This window comes from Hakea prostrata, chromosome 1 (assembly GCF_041222555.1).
Source record: "Hakea prostrata isolate BN-2017 chromosome 1, UWA_Hpros_2, whole genome shotgun sequence".
Classification (NCBI taxonomy): domain Eukaryota; kingdom Viridiplantae; phylum Streptophyta; class Magnoliopsida; order Proteales; family Proteaceae; genus Hakea; species Hakea prostrata.
The window spans coordinates 61,490,904-61,516,091 of NC_142600.1; the positions used below are offsets into that span (position 1 = coordinate 61,490,904).

At 40.6% G+C, this 25,188-nt stretch overlaps 1 protein-coding gene across 1 annotated transcript; it reads left to right on the plus strand.

Annotated features, from left to right (window-relative positions):
- The first annotated feature begins 1,702 nt into the window (after positions 1–1,702).
- LOC149029298 (putative late blight resistance protein homolog R1A-3) lies at positions 1,703–5,703 on the plus strand. The gene is made up of 2 exons (XM_089150465.1): positions 1,703–4,660; positions 4,923–5,703. Exons 1-2 carry the CDS (start codon positions 1,811–1,813, stop codon positions 5,322–5,324), a joined length of 3,252 nt encoding a protein of 1,083 aa, XP_089006591.1. The 5' UTR covers positions 1,703–1,810; the 3' UTR covers positions 5,325–5,703.
- Positions 5,704–25,188: the final 19,485 nt, after the last annotated feature.

A 25,188-nucleotide genomic window follows, 5' to 3' on the forward strand; every position in this document is an offset into this window, starting at 1 on the left:
GGTCGAACTATTGGGAACTAAAAGGCTAAGTTACTAAGATTGAATTTAACAAAACTAAATTTAAACTAAATCTATTAACTAATGTAAAACGTTAACTGTGAATATGTGAAGATCTTTGGGATTTCGAATCCCCAATGCTTTTCCCTAATCGATATAACTCTACACTTCAAAGTAAATTAGGGATGGTCTTCCTAGATATGCCCTATCTTCGCAAGACTATCGTCCTTCGCGGAAGCTTGGCACGCTTAGTTCGCTGAGTTATAGAACATCTTTGGCCAAACTCAAACACAATCAACTAGAAGATATAGAACAATCAACTTAATGAAATAAGCATGGTTCATCTACATCCCAAAGCAAAGGAACTAGCTACTCATTATTACAAAGTTCATAAGAAAAATAAAGATGAAACATAGGGAGAGAGAGAGAGAGATGTGGTCTTTTTCTTCAGCAATGAGAGAGATGAGAGCTGCATTCGCCGTCCTCTTTTCTGTGGTTGTCTTCTCTTTTATGTCTCCCGCAAACAATGAATCCCCTCTCTTTACCCGTCGATTTGACCTTTATTCTTTCGGAATTTGGAAAAACTCAAAACTGGAAAGTTGTAGATATTTTCAATATCGTTTCATAGCATCTTGAATCATCGAAATCCAAGCTATGAAACGATAGAGATATGCCCAAAATACTGAAGGTAGGTCTGTTTACCCGATTTTCAGATTTATTACCAATTTTGTTCCTTAGACCTCCACCTATTTCCAATTTGGCTAAGATCTCACTTTTCATGATTTCTTGAGCAGCAAGATTGAATGCCATGATTTAAAATCCACCAATATCTAATATATTTGCCAACTTTACTCCATATTATCTCTAATATCCAAAATCTCCTTATTCCTGAAAAATACACAAAAATACTCAATTAGATCTCTTTAATTAAATAAGTATGGGGAATTAAATCAAATAAATAATGGTAAATGCATGCTTATCAGCGGGTCAGGGCCGCCAGGGCTAAACTTGCACCCCTAACCATAACCATGCTAGGGAAAGTTACTATATTCTAGATGATCATATCTTATATGAAATAAATTGTTTATGCATTGAATCTAGGAATATACATTCACCCATTCTAATGTGTGGAGGGATTTCTAAACAACTTTTGAAAGTCACAAAATGAAAGTCACAAATTGTTTATCTTTAAAAGAAGGCAAGTTGAAAAAGATGGACAAAATGGAGGCATTGCTTTTGACTTTACAAGTATAAGTTGACAAATCAAAAGTGCTTAGAGTATCTATAGCAGAAGTGTGTACAACCTTTAAACAGTTTCTCAAATTCTACCCAAGCCGGCAGGAAAACAATGGCCTTTACATTTGGTGACTCTTTTGACAAACTTGTTTATGGATATAAAGAGTCAAGTTTTCTGTAACTTTAAATCCCCCACCTTGTTTAACTCCTTTAGCTACTCAAGCAACTATTAATCCTGTAGGTAGTTTAATTCAGGGTTGTAACTGTTCTCTGAATTTCTTAGTTTAATTCAGGGTTGTAACTGTTCTCTGAATTTCTAATAGAAGTTTTATTTTCTCTATTAAAAAAAGATACCTAGTCTTCCGCTTCTCTTTATAATTAATTAGTCCTCCAACTTGGAATTAAAATAATTGGGCTTGGAAACTGGGTTTTGCCTGTTAGGGACATCTGAGCTAATTAACACTCGGAATAAATATGGTTGATGTGATTGGGTTGAAGAAACTGATCCAATATATGTTTGAAATCTGGAGAGATTTGTAAGAAGAGGAGAAACTGAAAAACCGCTGAAAATTGCTAGATGGCGACGAAGCAAATGGCAGAAGTGCACTGTGTGATGATCCTCTTGAATAACCTGCGTCTACTTCTGGCGGCAGATGATATGCAGAGTGGGTTGAGGGAACAAATATCATGGTTCTGCGAGCAGTTCGAGGTCATGTTTGGGTTTCTACTCGTGTATTATTCTGAAGACGGAAGTAATTCTGATCATCATCATCTAGCTGCAGACCCTTCTTCAGACCAGGAGATGAGTAAGGTAGTTGAAATGATAAGGGATTTTGCTGTTGAGTCTGGTGATGTTGTGGTGGACGCATTTGAAATCTTGGCAAAGCAGCACACAACTAGTACAAACAGCACTAGTACAGAAGATAAAGATGACGAATCACTTCAACTTGCCCGCAACGACAACCCTGCGGCTTCGGTCGATCTTGAGGTCCGTGAACAGATAAAATCAATCGTAAGCCTCATTCATACTTACAACAGCGACGAGTATTACCGCAACGTATGCAAAGAGGATGCAGAAGAATCAGTGGGAGCTGCCCCCTGTAAAAGAAAACACCTGCAGATAGTGGATGGAACTAATTTCAAGGGTTCCGAATTTAACATAAGAACAATGTGTCAGCGGTTACTTAACCCAAAGGGAATACAGCAGCTGAGTGTCATTGCAATCACTGGAGAAGGAGGAACAGGTAAGACCTCCCTGGCTAAACTTTTATATGGTGGTTTTAGAAATTATATAGATTGCTGTGGGTGGATATCGGTCTCTAAAACATATGTGTTGAGGGATTTGATGCTTAGTGTTCTAAGAGATGTCATGGTGAGTACGGAAAATATCCATGAGATGGAAGACAGGGATCTGGAAAACGAAATTTGGAAGCAATTGAAGGGTCGTAGGTATCTCATAGTGGTGGATGATGTTTGGGATACCCAAACATGGGATACATTGAAACATCTTTTCCCCGATAATAGTTATTACAGTCGTATTCTAATAACCACCCGTTTTCCTAGTGTGGCTTCTCATGCAACTGGATCTGACACAAAACCATTCCCCCTATCCGAATACTTTTTCGAATCTCCTTCTGGTGATGTAGTTGAGTACGTGGACAATTTCTGTAACTCGAAAGGGATTTGGCAATTTGATTGTTTCGAACTAAGGTCCCTAAACCAAGATCACAGTTGGATCCTCTTCTGTAAATTATATTTCAACGAACCAGACTACCCTGGTGGTGATGAACTGGAAGCCCAGGGAAGACGGATTGTAAGAAGCTGTTGTGGGCTGCAACTTGTAATATCTGTGGTGGCTCATATTCTTAAAGCCATTGACATCAGAGTTGAACGATCCAGTTGGTCCAGTATGGCAAGTCAAATTAACGACGAACTAAGCGGGGATTACGATCAGCAGATGGACATCTTGACCTTGTGTTTCCGTAAGTTGCCCCAGCACCTACAGTCATGCTTTCTTTATCTCGGTGGTCTTTTCCCAGAAGACACCGAGATTGATTTGAAGCAACTGATCCAGTTATGGGTAGCTGAAGGATTAATAGGATTGCCAGTACAGTTGGTCAATAATGTGAATGGCACGATGGAGGATGCTGCGGAATACTATTTAGACGAGCTCAATGGCCTACGCTTGATTCAAATATCCAGACAAAGATCCGACGGAAGGGCAAAATCATACTTTATTCATGATATATTACGGGACTTTTGCCTCCATTTGTCAAAAAAAGAAGGATTTCTGGAGGTTCATACCGGTGGAGATCATACAAATACAAGTAGCACAGGCGGTGCTGATCAGATCAAACCAAAGATACTCTCGATTCATGGCAACTGCAGAGAGTATTTATCCAAATCAAGAAACTCCTCCTCTGACTTATGTCCGCCTCTTCGCTCCTTCTCTTCTTTTAGCCAGGACATCCAGAGCTTTTCGAAAGAAGATTGGAGATCACTCTTCCAACATTTTCGACGGCTTAGGGTGCTAAATCTTGGCGACCAAGAAGCTCAGGACGAAATCGATGATTCAATCAGAGATCTAACTCATTTGAGGTACTTGAAGGTGAAACCTGCCAAGAGCATCCCAGTTCCGATTGCTGCTATATTCAACCTTTGGAATCTCCAAACAATTGATTTGCGAAAAGCATCATTTTTCGATGAGCTACCAGTGGAGATATGGAAGATGCAACAATTGAGGCACCTTTATCTAGGTGGGAACTGTATGTTGCCTGAAGCTGAAAATGAAGACCATCTACCGAACCTCCTGACTCTCTCTTACATATCAAATGATCCTACATGTGACGTACGTGTTTCAGACAAGGCTCCTAATTTGAGAAAATTAGGATTAAATGGCTATCGCTGTGAATCCAAAGCAGAGGAAGAAGCCACTTTCAGCTTACAACACCTTCAGTCATTGAAGTTTGCAGAGGAATGTACTTTCATAGAGACAATCATGTTGCCTGCAACCATTACCCAGATAACTGTGAAAGCAGCAGTTCTCCAGCCTAATGTAATGGAGATGTTCGGGGAACTACCAAAGCTTCGGACGCTAAAGCTGGTGGAGACGAATTTTGAAAATGATGAATGGAAGGTCCTTGAAGATTCATTTCCGAGACTGCTGGTGCTGAAACTTTCAAATTCAGATATTGTTAGTTGGAAATTAGAGAAACGTGCAATGCCAAGGCTTCGCCAGTTAGTCATCAGTTGTTGTTCTCAACTATCAGAGCTTCCAACAGAAGTATACCAGAACCGTGCATTCCGTGATTTGGAGTTGGTTTGGCCATCCACAAAATTAACAAACAAGCTTGCTGAAGAGTTAGAGAAACTGAAAATAGGATTTGAGTTGGCGATTTATCCTCCGATACCAAAGATTAGTGACCTGGTAAGTTTATGCAATGGTCCTTTCTCCCTATCTTAATTATGAAGCCTCTCTATTTCTACTCTCTGAATTATTCTTCAACACTTACTAATGGTTCAAATTTTCCATATTGGATCTTACTTATTTTAATTCTATGAGGCTATGATTCTTGTTAGTGTTTTATGCAATGATATATTTCTGATATTGCATTAGCACTCATTTGGTAAGCCCTCTTTTCTTTTCATCCTAAAACACTCAACTCAGATTTTTCTTTTTTCCGGTAAAGGTATTGAATTCAAGCGGGATACTCAGAGATCTTCTTGACATTTATCCTACAGAGATAAAATTTCTGTTCAAGTTGAATAAGTGGAGCTCATGTTCAATTGAACTCGCGAACAATACAAATCAATTCGTGGCTTTCGTGCTTCCATCCATCAACTGGGAGAACTACTTTGTGACTACCTTCGAAGGAATCATTTTTCCTAGGTCAACATGTGACCTTACTTTTAAATTGCCAGCTTCAAAGAAGGCTCCGATCAGTATGGTAAGCGTAGACAGCGTCCTTATTCAGTGTATGCCCATGCCACACGGTACAACAGCTAAGGATATAACCCCGGGTTTGTTTAAAGGTCAAATTGTGAATGATATCAAATTGCCTGTGATTTACGTTCCTGCAAATCCCCTGTAACTAGTTCGTGAGGAATCCTCCTCAAGGGCATCTGTGCCAGAGAATGGAAACCGAAGTAAACCACATAGCAAGATCTGTGGAGGATTCAACTTGCAAAAGCAATGCCGGTGGCCTCCACTTGTTCTCTTCTTCTTCTTCTTTATTTTTTAGTCTTTTTTTCACTCCTTGTTTGTTTGTTTGTTTTTTCTTGAATTTCCTTGTGGAATGCTTTGCTTGGAGTGAGAAATTACATATTTCTATGCTGGTGGACTGTTCTTTGTTTTGAAATGAGTGTTTGATGATCCTGTCCTGGAAATATTTCTAAGACATTTATTAGAACAAGTTTGCGTTGATAAACTCATTTTAAGAATGAAAAAATGTACTTTATTGTTGTGCGGTAGAGTTCTTATTATGGAAGTATTTTCCTCCAAGGAAGTATGATGGCTAACACCAAAATTATTACTTAGATCATGCCCCACACAAATAATATTAATATAACATCAAAATATTCATGAAATTGGAACTAACTCTTTGACTCGTATCTTCATTTCCTTCAAAACAATTTTTGATTATTTGGGTTTAGATTATCAATAACGTCCTCACCATCTTCCCATAAAGGCTGACAAATCTAATAGTTTTATAAACTTGGAAAATATGAACACCAAAACTTTGCTTATCTTGGTTACTTCTCCATGGCAGGTTATCTATCTGTGGTTGGCTTACCAGACACTCTAGGGTTTATGCTCAATGAAAATTTACCAATGAATGTTAGAAATTATTCAATAACAACTTTCAATAAAATAACTTGGAATCAATTTCGAGTGACTATTTTGGACATAATGCCACATGAACTTTGATATATGACATTATTACATGGGGTTTTCAATCCCATGCACACCCTAAGATACCCCTAATATTATAGCAACCCACTGAGATGCCCAATTTATAAGAACCCTATTGCTAACACCAATATCTCAGCAAGTTTTTAATTAGCCATTTTCAATGTTACACTTACATCGTAAGTTAAAAAAATAGTATCCATGAACCATATATCCCAAACTTTATTAGGATTTACAATCAGGAGATGAAGAAGTTGCACACTGTAAAGGAAGATGAAGAAATGAATCCAGCAAAAGGTAAGGTTCTTCATTCAAGGTTATTCTTTTCTTTTTGAAAAGTTGACTTATTTACATCAACATTGTTAAAACAAACACCACGAAACAACAAATCGAAATTGAAATAAAATAAAAACACATAGAGATTTAACGTCGTTCATAAGCCAATGAAATATGCTACGTCCAAGGTTGAAGAATAAGAGGATTTTTTTTTTTACTATGTAGAAGAAGAACAGTAAGAGATCTCACAACCAATCGCCAAGAACATCGTTACAAGAATTCTCATCCAAAACCCAAATTGAAAAATCTCAAGTCTTTTAATAATGTCGTAGGTGAACATAGGATACATATATATAGATTCCAATCTAGTAAACGGGTTGGTCCAAACTCTCTGCTTCCATCATAGATCTCTGGAAATGGGTCATTCGAGTCGCACACCAAAATATGTTAGTGCAGATCTATCTTTCAAATCGGGTACAAGAATTAAGGTTAGAACATAACAAACACTTATCCATACTTAACTGTGATTTTCTAATGTCAAGGAATGTCATAGACATAGTTTCACTTTATAGTTGGTAAATTGGATTACTCAGGCAATGACATTATTTTTAACGAGTAACTTAGGGGTGGTGCGGAAACTCTTCCTATATAATTATGTCATATATTACACCCAAGTAATGATGTTACCACTTTTTACTTTTAAAAGTTTTCAACTGCCAACTTCGTAGGACATTTCTTATATTAAGGATCTTGTTTTCACACATGAATAATTTTTGTATGCAATGATTTATGAATAATCGTTTATTGTTTGCAATTGGTCAGCGATTTGATGGATTACAAATATTAAGAGTTTACATTCTCATATGTAATATATCCTACAAGTTGGTAATAAATTAACAAGGACTGGGTATACGTTCTCATATGTAATGTATCCTACAAGTTGGTAATAATTTAACAAGGACTGGGAACATATCTTAATCATCCTATGACAAATAATTAAAATTCTCCAGCTGGCTTAGAAGAGGAGCACATGAAAGGGTAGGAAGAAATCTAAATTATGCAATAAGCTTGTGTGGGAATTCAAATCTGCCACTAATTTAATCCATTAACAAGGACTCGGAACATATCTTAATCATCCTATGACAAATAATCAAAATTCTCCAGCTGGCTTAGAAGAGGAGCACATGAAAGGGTAGGAAGAAATCTAAATTATGCAATAAGCTTGTGTGGGAATTCAAATCTGCCACTAATTTAATCCATATGTAGATTGGCTGTTATCCTAGAGTCCAAGTCAATTGCAAGTTTGTTTCTTTTTCTTTTTTTCTTTTTTTTTTTTCGAACTACAGATAGACTTGCAAGTCCACTTAAAAAGATGAATTATTGGAAAGAGTAAGATAGAAAAATGTTTTCGGTACATGATGAGTCTTCCAAATCATCATAACAACAGAATTTTTGTTTCTCCCCTTCCCCTTCACTTGAATACACTGTATATGCAGGTTACTACAGATCCTTTTCTAGTACTAACTCTTCATTTTCTAAAGTGGTTTTCTGGGGAAGGTACACCATCTCACCCTGGTGTCTTATTATTCTTTTCATTTTCTGGAATATAGATCTGAGATAGTGATCTGATGTTATCTTCACAAATTAGGCTTGGCACTTATTTTGAAGTTCCTCTTTTGTTTGTTGCCTTATTGTTCACATGGTTCATAAAAGGGAAAATGTTAAAAAGCATAGTCTGTAGTATGGTTAATGGATCATTCATAGTTCTAGATGATTTTTATATTACATGAATTTATGGGTTATTATGTACTCAATCCAGTTTAATGACAGAGTTCATTCACTTTGGCACAACCCAAACAACCATCAAACATAACCATAAGTGATTATTGCAGTGAACCACTTCCATTCAGTATGTGAATGAAGGTATTCCTTGTGAGCCCTCCATTATGAGTGATTTGCAAGCATACCTCTATTGTTAAACTGAGATGCCAATAATTTAACAAGGACTGGGAACATATCTTAATCATCCTATGACAAATAATTAAAATTCTCTAGCTGGCTTAGAAGAGGAGCACATGAAAGGGTAAGAAGAAATCTAAATTATGCAATAAGCTTGTGTGGGAATTCAAATCTGCCACTAATTTAATCCATATGTAGATTGGCTGTTATCCTAAAGTCCAAGTCAATTGCAAGTCTTTTTCTCTTTTTTCAAACTTGATGCATGGTGACACAGATAGACTTGCAAGTCCACTAAAGAAAGATGAATTATTGGAAAGAGTATGTAAGATGTTTAGGTAGACTACCCGATGATTACTGCCATGCCATGTTCATCCATTGATTTGAATATTCAACATCAACTGCTCAAAATTTTGCCACTCACTAAGCACTGAATAAGAGATTGCCAACCTTTTCATAAATCTACACAACCAGCTAGGTAGGGAGCTCAAATCCAAGCCAATGGCTTGTATAGACTTGCAGTCCACTTAAACAAAGTGAATAAAAACAAATGAAAAGTATTAATTTATTATTTCAATTTCTTATTTTTTTTAGTTGTTGGATGAAAAATTTAATCATTCGCTTGAGGGAGGTTAGATGCATCGAATTCGTCACTAGCAGTCTTTTTTGTTCTTTTGTTTGGTTTCTTTTCCAAAGGGCTTCGCCCTTTTAATATAGATTTAAATTTTTTTTCTTAACCTGAGACTTCTTGGAATTCGATAACATGTCCCTGTCTTACTGAACGCCCTTGCAATTCACGATGCTTTAATCCATTGAGCTAATCCAACTTTGTTTTTGTTTTTTTCGTTTTTTTTTTATTTTTTTATTTTTATATGGGAGTCTACCTAAACGAAAAGGATTACAAGAATGAAAAAGAATACTGTTCAGTATTTCACTTGAGGGAGGTTAGGTGCTAACTGGTTCCCTCGAATATAATGTTTCCTCAAATCAGTCAAGATTGTAGTATGGTAATACCCATTTTCCCCCGATTTTCCTTTATTTTTATCTTTTTTCCATGGTAAAATCTCTTTTTATTCTTTTTGTTGGCTTCTCTTTTAAAGAGAGTTTTTTTTTTTTTTGGTTCCTTCCTTCCTTCGCTATAAGATCATTTATATTAACAAACGAAAAAGGATTACAATATACAACATGTTAGGGAACCCCAATTACTTGACCCGCAACAACAACTGCCCCCTTGCACCTAGTCTCGCCAATTCCTTGTAAATCAAAACATGGTGCAAAAGATCACAAATATGATGACAACGCTTTAAAAGCAAAATCTTGGTCGGCATCCCCAGCTAGATCTTTCTTAACCAAAGATGGCCAGGATACATCCATGCCTGAAGATCTATGTTTGGCTGCCAGTTTTGCTAAGAAATTAGTTATGGTGTTTGTCTCTCTATAGCAGTGTGACTAGAAAAATGAGCAAACACCTCTCCCACGTTGCTGAACTCACCAAGGAAAGATCCCTTTTTGGAGCAGCACAACAACAGCCATAGAGTCACACTTAAACATACTTTCTTAAACTGAAGAAGATGCACCCATTCCATCCATACCTGAAATAAAAACCTCCATTTCGGCTTCAAAGTTGTTTGTACACCCACACATGGAAGGAATGTAATACTCTGTCATTTGCATCACAGAAGACTCCTCTTACACATGCATGCCTAGGGATCCCAATTGAACACCCATCAATATTTTATCTAGCCCTTGGGAGGAGCAGTCCAGAAAACCTCTTGTGGAGGGGAAGCTTCTTGATTCTCACTGGTATCTTTGAGGATTTGGCTAGGACCAGCATTTTAGAATTAATTCGCCTTCCTCGGATCGCAAACCTCTACTAACTAATTGCAAAGAAAACATTCTGAAGCAGCTGTTCTTTCTCATTAATACAGTCCTAATAATTGTGTCTATTGTGGCATTAAGTAAAACCAAACCAGTGAACAACCAGAAACCCATGCTTCACCCAGAGTGATTAGCTTCCCTTATTGCTTCTACCATTTAAAATACTCTTGCAATAAATGTTTGCTGTCCAAGAAACACCAAAGCAAGCAGAAATTTTTTTTCCCAACACAGTGCGGCAAAAGGACATGTATATCCTTCACAGCAGAAACATAAAATTAACAACGAGAGACCAAGGCCACTCCCCTTTTTTGCACAAAAGCATCCACCTAAAGTTTCTCATGAAACAGATTCCAAACAAACTTCTGTCGTGAAAGTAACTTGGACTTCCAAATCGTCTGCATTTAGCTCAATTTCGGAGTTTTTTTGTTCCCACATAAATTCATGCTGATCTGCCATCTTTGTGTTGTATCCAAAAGCAAGTGTCCAGCAGTTGTTCATTAGGTATATGAGTCAAGTGAATCAACTTAAAAATCTCCTTAAGCACTGGGGATTGCATTTATGGATTCACCCAATTTCCTTCCACAAGGAAATCAACAACTAACAATTTTGAGGACCTCATAGCTTCATTTAGACCAGCAAGTGCAGCAATAGAAAAGCCTCTCAACCAATGATGGTACCAAAACCTCACATTTATTCCATCACCAACCACCCATTGTTCATTTTGTTGAACGAAACTGCACAATTTTTTAATGCCACGTGTTGCGTATAAACCTTCTTCGAGAGCCAGATACTTGGATGACCACTTGAAGACTTCTACAACCAAATGGGAATAGCTGAGATGCCTGCACTCACAAAGAAAACAAGAACGGGCCGGCCTAGTATTGGCCAGGGATCCGCCTCCGACGCCCAAGTTAGTTTAGGCAACAATAGAGGACCTTGAGAGGATTCTCAAGGCGTAGAGGATAATGGTAAAATGAATCTCGTACCTTTCTCCTTGTAGGATGAAGGTTTATATAGAGGATACCTGGAGGCGGCGTCTCCTTGAATTTGGCCTATTCAGTTGAAGAGTGGGTGAGAGATCTTAGGAAGCACGTTCCCTTATTTGGCAGGCCAAATAAAGCCGTTATTCGCTTATCCATTTCCCCAAGTCTCGGAATGGATATGGTGGGTAGTTATCTCTAACTGACCCTCTTGACTTGGTCGTCTTCAACGTCACTCTTGGACTTAGTATTGAAGGTCTTCTTATCTTTCGAACTCATCTCAAGCATGGCTTCCGAGGACATAATACGCACCTGCCCGAGTGGGTGTGTGCTTTCTCCGAAAGGGTTCTCTGGAGTCTTCCGAGGGAAGGGAACACACTTACCCGAGGGGGTGTGCGTCGTTCCCGAGTGACTCCTCGAGTCTCCTGAAGGAGGGGAGCACACTTGCCCGAGTGGGCATGTGTGTCCCTCCCGAGGGGCTCTTCAAGTCTCCCAAGGGAGGGGAGCACACTTGCCCGAGTGGGCATGTGCGTCCCTCCCGAGGGGCTCTTTGAGTCTCCCGTGGGGGTTCCGCCATTCGTCCCGAGGGTAAAACACACTTCACTCGAATGGGGTGTGTTTACTCCCAAGGGGACCCCTCGGGGTATATATTCTCCACAACAGAGCCTCCCATTCCGTGCGATTGGTTTCTAGAATGTATGGAATGCTTTTCTCGCATCTCTTCTCGTCCAAGTTTTTGTCTAGAGACTCCTGGGTATATGTCATCTCAAATGACGAAAGTCATTTCTTCAAAAGTCTTCTTAAAACGTTGCTATTCTTAACTTACAAACATCGCGTCGATTTGTCGTAATCGTTTCTTGGTTGCAACTTTTGATAAGCCAAAGGTTACATAATTCCAACCGTTGAAACCTTTGATTCTTGACCATCAGATCACGACCTTTAGTATTCTCAATCTCAACCATTGTGTCCTTTCATCGCCAGTCGTTAGATTGCGACCTTTGGCATTCTTAATCACAACCGTTGCATCGTTCGATCATAGATCGTTGGATCGCGACCTTTCATTTCCTCATTCTCACTATAAATAGAGGAGTAACCTCATTTTCATTTCTTGTTTGACAACATTTTGGCTCTCAAGTTTCCTCCACTGCGTCGCTAGCCTTTGCTTTCTTCGTTTTTCTCTTCGACTCTCCAACTAGTAAGTCTCTTCTATCCCTTCTTGATTTCTTTTCCTTTACCATTTCTGCAATTATGGATAAGTCGAAGAAAGGCAAAGAATTTGCCCGACTATCCTCCCCTCGGGAGGTTCCAGTCAGTGAGGTTTCGGATCCCGAAGCCTCTTCTCGAACCTATTCTGTGTATTATTCTAGTGAAGAAGACTTTCCCAACTATGCTGATTCTCAAGAAGTTGTGAGAGCAGCATCTAACTTAGCTAGGGATGACCCGATTAGTCAAAAACCCTTGTGTTCTGACTTAGGACTTGACTTGATTGACCTTGAGCCTTCTTCTATTCCCTCTTTCGATCGTCAAGAAGTTGAGAAGACTGGTCAACCTTCTCCTGCCCAATCTCGAGTTATTCGCCGAAAGCATTCTTTGCCTCGTCCCCCTCTCTCTCGTCCTACGGACTCTAGGAATTGTTGGCCTCCACTACTTCATGCTGAATTGCTTTTAGAGGAAGAAGTTCATGAAGAAAAGAATAAGCTGAAAACCCCTTCTCATATTGATTATGATCGGAAGCTTTTGGGTCCTGAATTTTACCCTTGCGACCTCAAGCAGATTCATCTTAAATACTTGAAAGACTTTTGTGAAATTCCTAGTGATTATACCTTTCTTCTCTTGTCTGAGTCTAGTCGGATTGGAGAGCCCCCTGAAGGGTCATTCTCCCTTTATTTTGATGCCTTCCTGGGAGGTCTTCGTCTTCCGGTACAGTGAATTATTGAAGATTTACTCAAGCATTATGAGATATCTCCTTCTAACTTAATCCTGAATAGTTGGAGAAACGTAATTGGTTTTGTTGGTTTTTGCTACAATGTTGGGGTTAAGCCAACTTTTCCTCTTCTTCACCAATTCTTCGAAGTTAAGAGTCAATCTTAGCAGGGTTGGCTTTCTCTTAACCATCGGGCCACTAACGTGGTTGACTGGTCGGGCAATATAATCCTCCCGGGCACTATGCCGACATCCACAAAGGGGTGGAGACATCACTTCTTTTTTTGCAAGCCCCCAGTCCAACCGTCCTTCCCGACTACCTTTGTGAAGAAAACAAATCCAGAACTTGAAGAACTTAATAAGCCCGTTGAGTTGTCTGCCGCCGAAGGAGTGGCCTTAGAGAGGATTACTCGGGTTGAGGGGGATTCGGCCGCATTTCATGGGTACTCTTCTGAGTATCCATCTATCTTACAATTGTGGGGTCTTTCTCCAGGTGAGCCCCTTATTCTTTCGTCATTCTTAAGTTATTTGATTCTTTTGCTTTGTTTCTTCTAATCTTCTTTGTCTGTTCTTTGTAGTGGCCAGCAAACTAGATATCAACGCTCTTCGGGCTGCTTCTAGTGGTTCCACAAAAGAAGCCTTCGCTCACAAGCCTGCTAAGAAGACCACCACCGAAGAAGCTAGTCCAGTTAGCCAGGCGTTAAGCACCCCTGGCTCGGAAAAATCCTCTGGATACTTGAAGAAAGGCTCCAAGAGAAGCGCTCCCGTAGGTCCCGTAGGAGGTCCTCCCGTCATTGGCGTTCCTCAAGTCTCTCCCTCCAACCAGTCAGGCAAGCCTTCAAAAAGGCCTTGGGTTCCCAAGGATGGGAGTGAGGTTCCCGAGGACCCTGTTGGAGAGTCTACCAGGGCTTCTCCAGTCTTCGTTCCTGGGAGGAATTTAACTTCTACACTGTCATCGGGGACTCCAATGCTGCCCGATCTTGGTTTCTTGAAGGGATGATCCCGTCAGACCGTCATCATCTGAGAAATCTTTCTGACAAGAGATTTTACGCCAACCCCTATAGGTAATTCTCTTTCTTCAGTTATTCGGCTATGTATCTCTTGAGGTAAACTTAGTTACTTGATATTCCAAATTCCCTTTAGGTATTTTTCGGGAGGAGTGCATTACATGGGAGAGTGTATGATTCGTTCTGAGCATCTCATTGATCAACTCCGAGAGGCTAAGAGAGCCCACTGACGAGCCAATGTAGAACTTTCTGGCTTGAGAAAGAATGTTGAGTCTTTGAAGAAGCAAGATGAAGAGAAGAACCTGAGATTGAGAGAGATATCAGAAAGAAACTCAGTTCTTGAAGAAGAGCTTTCCCGAACCAAGAAAGACCTGGAGAAGGCCCTTAAGGAGAAGGAGGAGTTTGCGAGAGGGAAAGAAGAAATGGAGTCCCTCGTTCATCAGCTTCGTCATGAGGTGAATGCCGGGAAGCTTCCCGTTCATGTTGATGAGGTAGTTCCCGATGCCGTTCATAAGGAGATTATCACTTCCTATCTTGGTACTCCTCAATTCAGGAAGCTTCAGACTGCTCTCTCCGTCGCTTCCTAGCATCTGGGTCTTGATGACGCCTTTACTGCGGTTCTTCAACAAGTTGATCTTCCTCACCCCGAGAAGCTATCTGAGATATTGGACGGGAGGATATATGAAGAGCTCGAGAAAGCTTTGCCTGAGGGGGTTCAGTACAAGGAACCGTTTAGTCCTCCCGATCCCCTCCTCTACGTTGATGAAATTGAAGAAGATGGTACTGGAGATAGCTCTGAAAGGGAGACTTCTGTGGTTAGGGAGACTCCCGAAAATGAGCTCGAGACTGATATTGTTGAACCAACCTTCCGCCTTCCCGAAGAGCAAGACCCTCCCGAGAATTAGCTTTCTTATGTGAAAGAAAACTTGTCTTTATTTTCCTGCTTTCCTTTTGTAATATTGGTCATCACAGCCAAATATTTTGAAATAGATGTTGAAGTTTTAACAAATTGATGGTGTGTGTTACCTTTCAAATTTGTGATTGCCTACTAATTACTGAGGCATTATGCTTCTCTTTCTCCCGAGTTTCTCCGAAGCATGATCCCGAGTGACCCCTCGAGTATTGCCCCGAGTGACACCCCTAGCATAATGCCTTAGTTTATCTCTTGAAGAATTTCTTCCTTATTCGTTGAACTCTTTTGGGTTGTTGAACCTTTCTAAATTCAAAATTCCTCTTGGGTTCTTCCTGGTTTGAAGAAAGCTCTAAGATTTCTCCCGAATGGCTACCCGAGAAGTATCCCGAGTGTAATGCCTTAGGGAAATCTATCCTTTGAAAAACCGTCTTGGGTCTTCCTTTTTTCGTAGAACGCAAAAGAGTTCTTGAAATTATCGTAAGTCAAGAACTCTCTTGGGCTATTCTTAATTTTAGGAGCGCTCTCAGGTTCTTGATCTTATATTAAATCAAGAACTTCTCTTGAGCTCTTCTTACTTTGAAGGGCGCTCTCGGGTTCTTGAACTTATCTTAAGTCAAGAACTCTCTTGGGCTCTTCTTATTTTGAAGGGCGCTCTCGGGTTCTTGATCTTATCTAAAATTAAGAACTCTCTTGGGCTCTTCTTACTTTGAAGGGCACTCTCGGGTTCTTGAACTTATCGTAAGTTAAGAACTCTCTTGGGCTCTTCTTAATTTTAGGAGCACTCTCGGATTCTTGATCTTATCTTAAATCAAGAACTCTCTTGGGCTCTTATTACTTTGAAGGGCGCTCTCGGGTTCTTGAACTTATCGTAAGTCAAGAACTCTCTTGGGCTCTTCTTAATCTTAAGAACGCTCTCGCGTTCTTGAACTTATCTTAGGTCAAGAACTCTCTTGGGTTCTTCTTCCTTTGAGGAAGCATTTGGGAATTCTTCACTATAACTTTCTTCATGGAAAAGGGATATAAAAAAATGGAGATGTAGACTTTATTGAAAATCAAATGGTCGTTTGACTTGTTGGCAAGTGCTACATATCTTGACTAATTCTACTGATAGAATTTTCGGAGATTCATGGAATTCCAAGTTCGGTCTATCGTCTCGCCTGTTGCTAAACTTTTTAGCTTGTAGGTCCCCGACTTTGTCTCCTTTTCGACGACATATGGCCCTTCCCAGGTAGGTGAGAGGTTCCCTTGGTTCCTTGGGTCGGATGCCGCAACTTTGCGAAGCACTAAGTCACCCGGACGATCTCTTCTATTCTTCACCTAAGTATTGAAGTATCCTGCCACTTGATTTTGATATCTTTGATTTCGATATTTAGACATGCTTCGAACTTCATCAATAAGATCTAAGTTACCCTTTAAGCCTTCTTCATTTGCTTCTTCATCAAAGTCTTTGTACCTCTTCGATCCTGCTAATACTTCGACTGGGACAAGTGCCTCGGTGCTGTAAGTCAGTTGGAAAGGACTTTCTTCCATAGGAGTTCGGGCAGTGGTACGATATGACCAAAGGACGCTGGGTAGCTCTTCTACCCACCTTGCTCGACTTGATTGCAGACGCTTTTTATCCCATCCAATAGCGTCTGGTTGGTTATTTCAACCTGCCTGTTGCTTTGTGGATATGACATAGATGAGGTTCTATGCTCAATATAGTATCTTTCACAAAAGCGTTTGAAACCCGCTCCGACAAATTGTTTCCGTTATCGGTCACAAGGATCTTTGGAATTCCAAATCTGTAGATGATCTTCTCTTCAAAAAACTTTTGCTCAGTAATGGTCGAGAGAGGTTTGGCTTCCACCCACTTAGTGAAATAATCAATTGCAACAACCAAATATTCCCTACTATTGGTGGCCCTTGGAAGCTTTTCGACAATATCCATCCCCCACATGGCGAAAGGAATTGGACTGGAGACAGATGTAAGCGGGACAGCCGGAGTTCTTGGAATAGATGCATAAAGTTGACATTGCTTGCATTTTTTGACATAGTCCACCGCGTCCTTTTGAATGGTCAGCCAATAAAGCCCTTGATGTATTATTTTATGGGCTAATGCTTGACCCCCCCATATGTGCTCCGCAAATTCCTTCATGCACTTCGGCTAAAGCATATTGAGCTCGAGAAGGGCCAACACATCTTAGAAGAGGTTGTGTGACTGACCTTTTATAGAGTTGCTCTTCTTGTATGGTGAACTTCGTTGCTAGATTCTTAACTGCCTTAGCTTCCTTGATGTCTTCTAGAAGAATGTCATTCTTCAAATATGCCATAATTGGATCCATCCAACTAGGTTCTTCCTTAATATCCATTGCCTCGACCTCTTGAATACTAGGAATCTCCAATTGCTCAATATAGATTACTGAGCCTAAGGTTGAATATTTGGATAAGGCTAGTTTGGATAACTCATCTGCCACTTCATTTTCCCTTCTTGGGATTTGCTTCATTTCGAGTTGATCAAAATAATGGCGACATTCATCAATTTTGGCTAAGTACTTAGCCATTCTTGTTTCTTTCACCTCGTACACACCACGAACTTGATTCATGATCAATTGAGAGTCGCTTCGGACTTCCAACTCACGAACTCTTAAGGCTCAGGCAAGTCTTAGACCTGCTAGAAGGGCTTCTTACTCAGCCTCATTGTTGGAAGCTCTGAAGTTAAATCTTAGAGCGTAATGGATTGTGAACCCATCTGGGCTAATTAACATTAGCCTTGCTCCACTCCCCAAAGAGTTGCTCGAGCCATCCACATATAAAATCCATATTTCCCGACCAAGTTGGTCTCCTTCTCCCGAAGTGTATATGTTACTTTCGAGGACAAAATCAGCCAAAACTTGCCCTTTGATGGCTGGACGAGTCTTGAACTCAATTTGGTACTCACTTAACTCGATAGCCCATGTTACCATCCTTCCCGCTAAGTCTGGTTTCTGTAGGATCTTCTTTAACGGGAAGTTAGTCAAGACTACGATCGAATGTGCTTGAAAATATGGCATGAGTTTGTGAGATGCGGTTACAAGAGCTAAGGCTTGTTTGTCCACATCCGGATATCGTGTTTCAGCTGAAACCGACAAGAACATGACTTATAAAATAAATGGGGTTTTGTGAAGTACCTTCTTCCCTTACTAATACAACACTTACTGCTGCCGAAGAAATGGCTAAGTACGTGAATAGTTGTTCTCCAGGTGAAGGTCAGGCTAAAAGGGGCGGTGACCCGAGCTTCTCCTACAACTTCTCGAACGCTTGCTAACACTCGTCGGTCCATAACGTGTCCTTAGCCTTCCCGAGCTCCTTGAGAGATTTGAAGAAGGGCAAACATTTTTCACCCGATCTTGAAATGACTCTATTCAATGCGGCTACTCTTCCGGTTAGACATTGAATATTGCAAACCGTCTTTGGTGATTCCATCTCAATCAGGGCTTTGATTTTTTTTGGGTTAGTCTCAATTCCCCTTTGAGATACCATGAATCCAAGGAATTTCTCAGAAGAAACACCAAACGCACACTTCTCTGGATTCAATCTCATCTGATATGTTCTCAACGTATCAAAGACTTCTTCAAGATCTTCCAAATGACTTCTTCGGACTATACTCTTGATGATCATATCATCAACATATACTTCCATATTCCTTCCAATCTGGTCTTTGAAGACCTTATTTACCATTCTTTGATAGGTTGCCCCGGCGTTCTTCAACCCGAAGGGAATTACTTTGTAGAAGTAGCTTTCTCGATCCGTCATGAAGGCCGTGTGCCTCTCTTGGGATTCATCATAATCTGATTGTATCCCGAGTAAGCGTCCATGAAGCTCAATACTTCATATCACACTGTGGCGTCGATCAACAAGTCGATCTGGGGAAGTGGATAGCAATCCTTTGGGCATGCTTTATTCAAGTCTATGTAATGCGTACACATTCTCTATTTCCCGTTGGCCTTTTTCACCATGACCACATTCACCAACCAAGTTGGGCATTCTATCGGCTTGATGAAACCCGATTGCTCTAACTTCTCCACTTCCGTTCTGATGGCCGCATGTTTCTCGAGCGAAATTTTTTGTCTTCTTTGGATTATTGGAATTGCATTTTCTCTAATCCACAAACTATGCTATGCAACTCTTCGATCAATTCCGGGCATGTCTTCGGCCGACCATGCAAATACATCAAGATTGTTCTGGAGGAACTCGGTCAACTCCTTCTTGAAGTCTGTAGGCTGTTCTGAACCGATCATGGTTCCTCTCTCGGGAAAATCCGGATGAAGTTGAATTCGCTCAAGCTTCTCAACTGGTTCGGCTCTCTCCATAGCTTCTTCATCCCGATCATCTCAAACTTCTATACTCATTGTATTGCCTGACCTTTCGGATCTTCTTACTTTCTTGAGATAACTCACATAACATTGTCTTGAGAGTCGCTGGTCTGAAGAGCACTCCCCGACCCCTGCTGTTGTTGGAAACTTCAACTTCATATGCCTTGGAGAGACCACAGCCCCCAAGGCGTTAACAGTTGGCCTTCCGAGCAAGACGTTGTATGCCGAGAGATCCCGAACCACCATGAAGGTTGACTGGATAACGGCATCCTGAGGGGATTCCCCGATTCTTAAATCCAACTAGATTGTACCTTCAGATATGGTTGAGGATCTGGTGAATCCATATAGATGAGTCCCACATGGAGTCATCATCTCATCTTCAAGTTTTAACTTCTTGAATGCTTCATAGGATAATAAGTCAGCTGAAGATCCCGTGTCCACAAGGACTCGGTGAACTTCACAATTCATCAATTTCACTTTGATGACTATAGCATCATCATGAGGAGTAGTTATGCTCTTGAGATCTTCATCTGTGAAGGTTATTGGATATGGGCATAAGTCATTTCTTCGTTTCCTCAGCAATTGCATCGATCCCACGAACCGTGCTTTTTGTTTAGCCTTCTTGATGGATTCCTCGGTTGGATTTCCCATTACAATATAGATAGGAGAGTCTTCTTGGTGGTCTGGCTTCTTCTCGGGATGCTTATCTACACGCTTGGGACTCTTGGATCAGGGTCTTTTGGCTACTCTTGGTGGAGACTTCTCTCGATCTTGTCGCTTCCTTTGAAGATATTTTTCAAGATGACCAGCTTGGATGAGTTTCTCGATCTCAACCTTGAGATTTCTACACTCATCCATGTGATGGCCATAGTCCTTGTGAAAACGACAATACTTAGTCATATTCCTATCTTTCGGTCGGGCACGGAGCTTGCCCGGCCACTTCAAGAGGTCTTTATCCTGAATTTGCAATAGGATTTCTGACCTCTTGGTATTGAGAGGTGTAAAGTACTCGTTGGCAAGTCTATCTCTCCAAAGTCCTTTTTTATCATCCTTCCCTCGAGCATTTGAGTTCTGACCTCGTTCTCCATAATTTTTCTTTTCCTTCACTCCCTTTGTGGATTCCTCACGGGCTTCAATAACTTCTCCACTTGTCGCTTGCTTTTGGCATTTCTTGAGAAGGGCTCCATAAGTCTTGGGCTTATCTTGAAGTAACACCTCTAGAAAGCGATGCTGGGGTATCCCACTCCATAATGCATTGTATGCCACCGTATCATCCAACTCTTCCACTTCAATAGCCACTTTATCAAATCTTAAGAGAGAGTCTCAAACAGACTCATTCGGCTTTTGTCTAATGGCGAAGAGGCTATCTGCCATCTTCTTACTCCCAATACAACTTCAGAACCGAGCAATGAATTTTCTCCCAAGTTCTCGGACGTTTCTGATAGATCTTGGCCTTAGGCTAGAAAACCACTTTATTACTGGGCCTTTGAGAGAAGCCGGGAAGGTTCGGCATAATAACTCATCTTCTCGGCAAATCACAGCCATGACAGACTTGAAATAACTAATATATTCACGAGGATTAGAATTACTTTCATAAGGAGTGAACGTTGGCATGATGAAGTTGGGTGGAAGAGGTGCTCTCATGACTTCTTCAGAGAAGGGCTCTCTGTCGACCACATCATAGTCGTCATCAAGGTCCCGATCATCAAGCTTCCTCTCCAAGTCATCTAATCTTCTCCCGAGACCATGCGCCTCTTGACGCCCTTGTGGAGACCGAACACTTCCAAGATCTGAATATTGGGAAGTAGGTCCATGAGAAGATCTAGATTGGCTGATTGACCCTCTCGGGTTATCAGACCTTGTATTCCTTCTTCCTTGGCTTTCACCTTCTTGTTCACGAACTCTTTCATTTCGACGTTCTCTTCTTGGTAAATCCTAAGTTTGCCTGAGCCCAGCCAAACGGTTGAACACACTTCCCCGAGTTTGGTTACCTTGGGGAGGTGGTTCTTCAATATGGATTCCTTGAGATCTTGTTCCCACACATTTGATTGTTTGCCCGGGTCCCCTTGGGTTTTGCCTCTCTCGAACATGATTCACTGGGCGTTGCCTACCCCTAGTACGTCGAGCAGCTTCACGCCTCCGTCCTTCTTGTGTATTTCCAGAAGGTCCGGATGGTACTCCTTGGAGTTCCAACATTTGTTGTTGCACTTCCCTTTGCATATTTTGTAGATCGGCTACTGTTGTTGGAATTGGGGGTTGATTTGAACCTCCTTCTCCAAATGGAGTTGGTGTGATTCTTGGGGGAATCTCTAGAATTCCTTCTCGACCTTCCTCTTGAATAGGAATTTGTTGATTTGGAGAAGGGAGAACCTGTTCTTCAACACGCTCATTCTCCATCTCTCTTTCTCTTCCTCGAGTAGTAACTTGATTGGAATTCATCACCTGGTTGGTGGTACATCTCGCCATGACATTTTGTGACGTTTCCCACAGACGGCGCCAATTTGTTGCGTCTAAACCTTCTTCGAGAGCTAGATACTTGGATGACCACTTAAAGATATCTATAGTCGAATGGGAATAGCTGAGATGCCTGCACTCACAAAGAAAACAAGAACAAGCCGGCCTAGTATTGGCCGGGGATCCACCTCCGACGCCCAAGTTAGTTTAGGCAACAATAGAGGACCTTGAGAGGATTCTCAAGGCGTAGAGGATAATGGTAAAATGAATCTCGTACCTTTCTCCTTGTAGGATGAAGGTTTATATAGAGGATACCTGGAGGCGGCGTCTCCTTGAATTTTGCCTATTCAGTTGAAGAGTGGGTGAGAGATCTTAGGAAGCACGTTCCCTTATTTGGCAGGCCAAATAAAGCCGTTATTCGCTTATCCATTTCCCCAAGTCTCGGAATGGATATGGTGGGTAGTTATCTCTAACTGACCCTCTTGACTTGGTCGTCTTCAACGTCACTCTTGGACTTAGTATTGAAGGTCTTCTTATCTTTCGAACTCATCTCAAGCATGGCTTCCGAGGACATAATACGCACCTGCCCGAGTGGGTGTGTGCTTTCTCCGAAAGGGTTCTCTGGAGTCTTCCGAGGGAAGGGAACACACTTACCCGAGGGGGTGTGCGTCGTTCCCGAGTGACTCCTCGAGTCTCCTGAAGGAGGGGAGCACACTTGCCCGAGTGGGCATGTGTGTCCCTCCCGAGGGGCTCTTCAAGTCTCCCAAGGGAGGGGAGCACACTTGCCCGAGTGGGCATGTGCGTCCCTCCCGAGGGGCTCTTTGAGTCTCCCGTGGGGGTTCCGCCATTCGTCCCGAGGGTAAAACACACTTCACCCGAATGGGGTGTGTTTACTCTCGAGGGGACCCCTTGGGCTATATATTCTCCACAACACCACGCAAGCTGCAAGAGTGCTAAATATTTAGTCTGAGATTTCTTGTTGAGTCCAACAGTCTACCTCCTAAGAAGCTTGCTTCTTTACCCTCCTTATGTTTTATCATCCAAGAGTTTATAGAGGCAAGCAAAATTCATTTCACAAAGCCGATGAATCTCCAAACCCCCTTCTGATTTAGGCAAACATATTGACTCCCACTTAACTGTGATTATTTTAACTAACTCACAATATTGACAGTCCATAAAAAAATTTCATCCATATTTCTGCTTGCTTAATGATATTTCTAGGCCACCAGTAGACTGAAAATACATGAATGAGAATGCTAGAAATCATAGAATGCACAAACTCCACTCTACCAACTTGGGGGAGTAACTTCCTTCCCAGCCTTAAAGTTATGATTTGATTTTATCTAAAATGGACAGCAACCTTGAGCTGGCTATGTGACCTTTAAACACATTCAAACCAAAATACCGAGTGGGAAGTGGGAAATCGGCATCCCCAAAAGATCAGCAATCCTGTGTTTTCGGTGGAGGGCTATTTTCCCTAAGAAAAGCTTGCTTTTTCTTAAGGTTGATTTTCTGTTTAGAGTAATTTTGACACTTTCTCAAAAAATCCACCAGATTCTTGGTGTATTTGACAGAGGCATTGCCGAAAATAAAAATGTCATTGGCTTTAAAACTGTAGACATGCAGTTAAATGTTTTCATTTTCCATTGCTCCATAAGAGTGATCATGAACACAACTTTGTAGATATAATTATTCATACATATTTCTTTTTTAAAGTTGAATGTATGACCTTAATGTTGATCTTTTAGATGTTAATGTTGACAAGAGTACACAAGTTGAGTGGAATCCTTACTTGTATGGATCTTATTCTTGGTCCAAGTTTCCCCAACATATAGTTGCACTGCACTGTGATGGGGGGGGGGGCTCTAATTGATTCGACAACTTATGGAGGCATGGTAAGAAATGAGGAGGGAAATCTTACACTGGCTTTTGCAGGGAAAAGAGAACAACTTTCGGTATTAATAATGGAGATGACAGTAATTTAGGAAGGCTTAAAGATCTGCATGTTGAAAGATTTGATGGCTATTTCTATCCAATCTGATTCTTAGTTGGTTTACATTATAAGTGAGAGGATCTAGGGGACTTGGAAAGTCCAATCTATTAAGATAGAAGGTAGCTGTCCCAACCACCGGGGGTGGTGGTCTAGTGGTCCCCAGCTCACTCCCAAGTGGTTTGGTAAATCTCATGTCCCAGATTCGAATCCCCTCTGCTCCTCTGTTTCCTGCATTGGACAGTTGTGTGCTCTTTGGCCTGGGCATGAGTGCTACCAGCTTCTGTGGACTATACTAAGCCTCAAGTGGGGCTCCATTGACGGGGCCAGTGCTTGCGCTGGTAGTGCATAGGGTGCCAGGTAGAGCAAAAACCAATGGGTTTTCCAGGGGAGCTAGAGAAGAAGCTTATTCAGAAAGATGTAGAAGTTCATGTTAATTCATACTATAATTGTAATTGGATTTGTTTGGGAACTGGTTAGAAAGGACCCTCTTTTGATAGAATCTCTTTTCCCCAATTGGGTTCTAGGAGATTGCCTATTCTGTATCTTCCTTCTTTTCAGTACAAAACAATTTTAAGAAAATATTGAATGCACTAGTAAGTTCTCTGTTTTGTATGTGATGTACATTATACATTATTTATTTATAGTATTTTATGCCTATGTATTTTTTTCTGTGTATATCCGAAGTATTTCCACACATTTCTTGACCATGTCCACATGTAATTTTAGCGTATCTTGAGTCTTTTTATGCCATATTGGGGGTGTAGTGCAACCATTATTTTTAGCTATGTCTATTGTTTTTTGCTTGAATTAGACTATTTTATTATGTATTTTGATCATTTCTATTCAATTCTGCACCTATAGATATGTATCTGCGAAACAATATGATACGTCTCTTAAAATCACCTAACCAATATACTATCGATATGCGATACTTTAAACCTTGCCAATAATTACTTGAAAAACTATTCTTGAGGTTTTTTAGTTTAAAGAATATCCTATTAGCTTTTTAGGTGTAAAAATATCCAAAAGAGATGGAAAATCACTGTTTTGGTTAATTTTGTGAACCTGACCTCAGTTTTAGCTAGTTTTATTAATTAAAACATTGGGTGGGCTATTTTGTAAAATGAAAGCTAAAAATAACTATCATGTAATTGTCCCTATATTTTTTTTCATTGTAGAAATTACCATTATATTGTTAGATATCGAAGGAGTCTTTCAACAAAAATTAATATTAGTGTATTTAAGGTGCATACAAAAATTTCTCTATGATTATATTCATATCGAAAACTTTAACTTGGGGTTTGTTATTCTTTATATTACTTAGATCATATC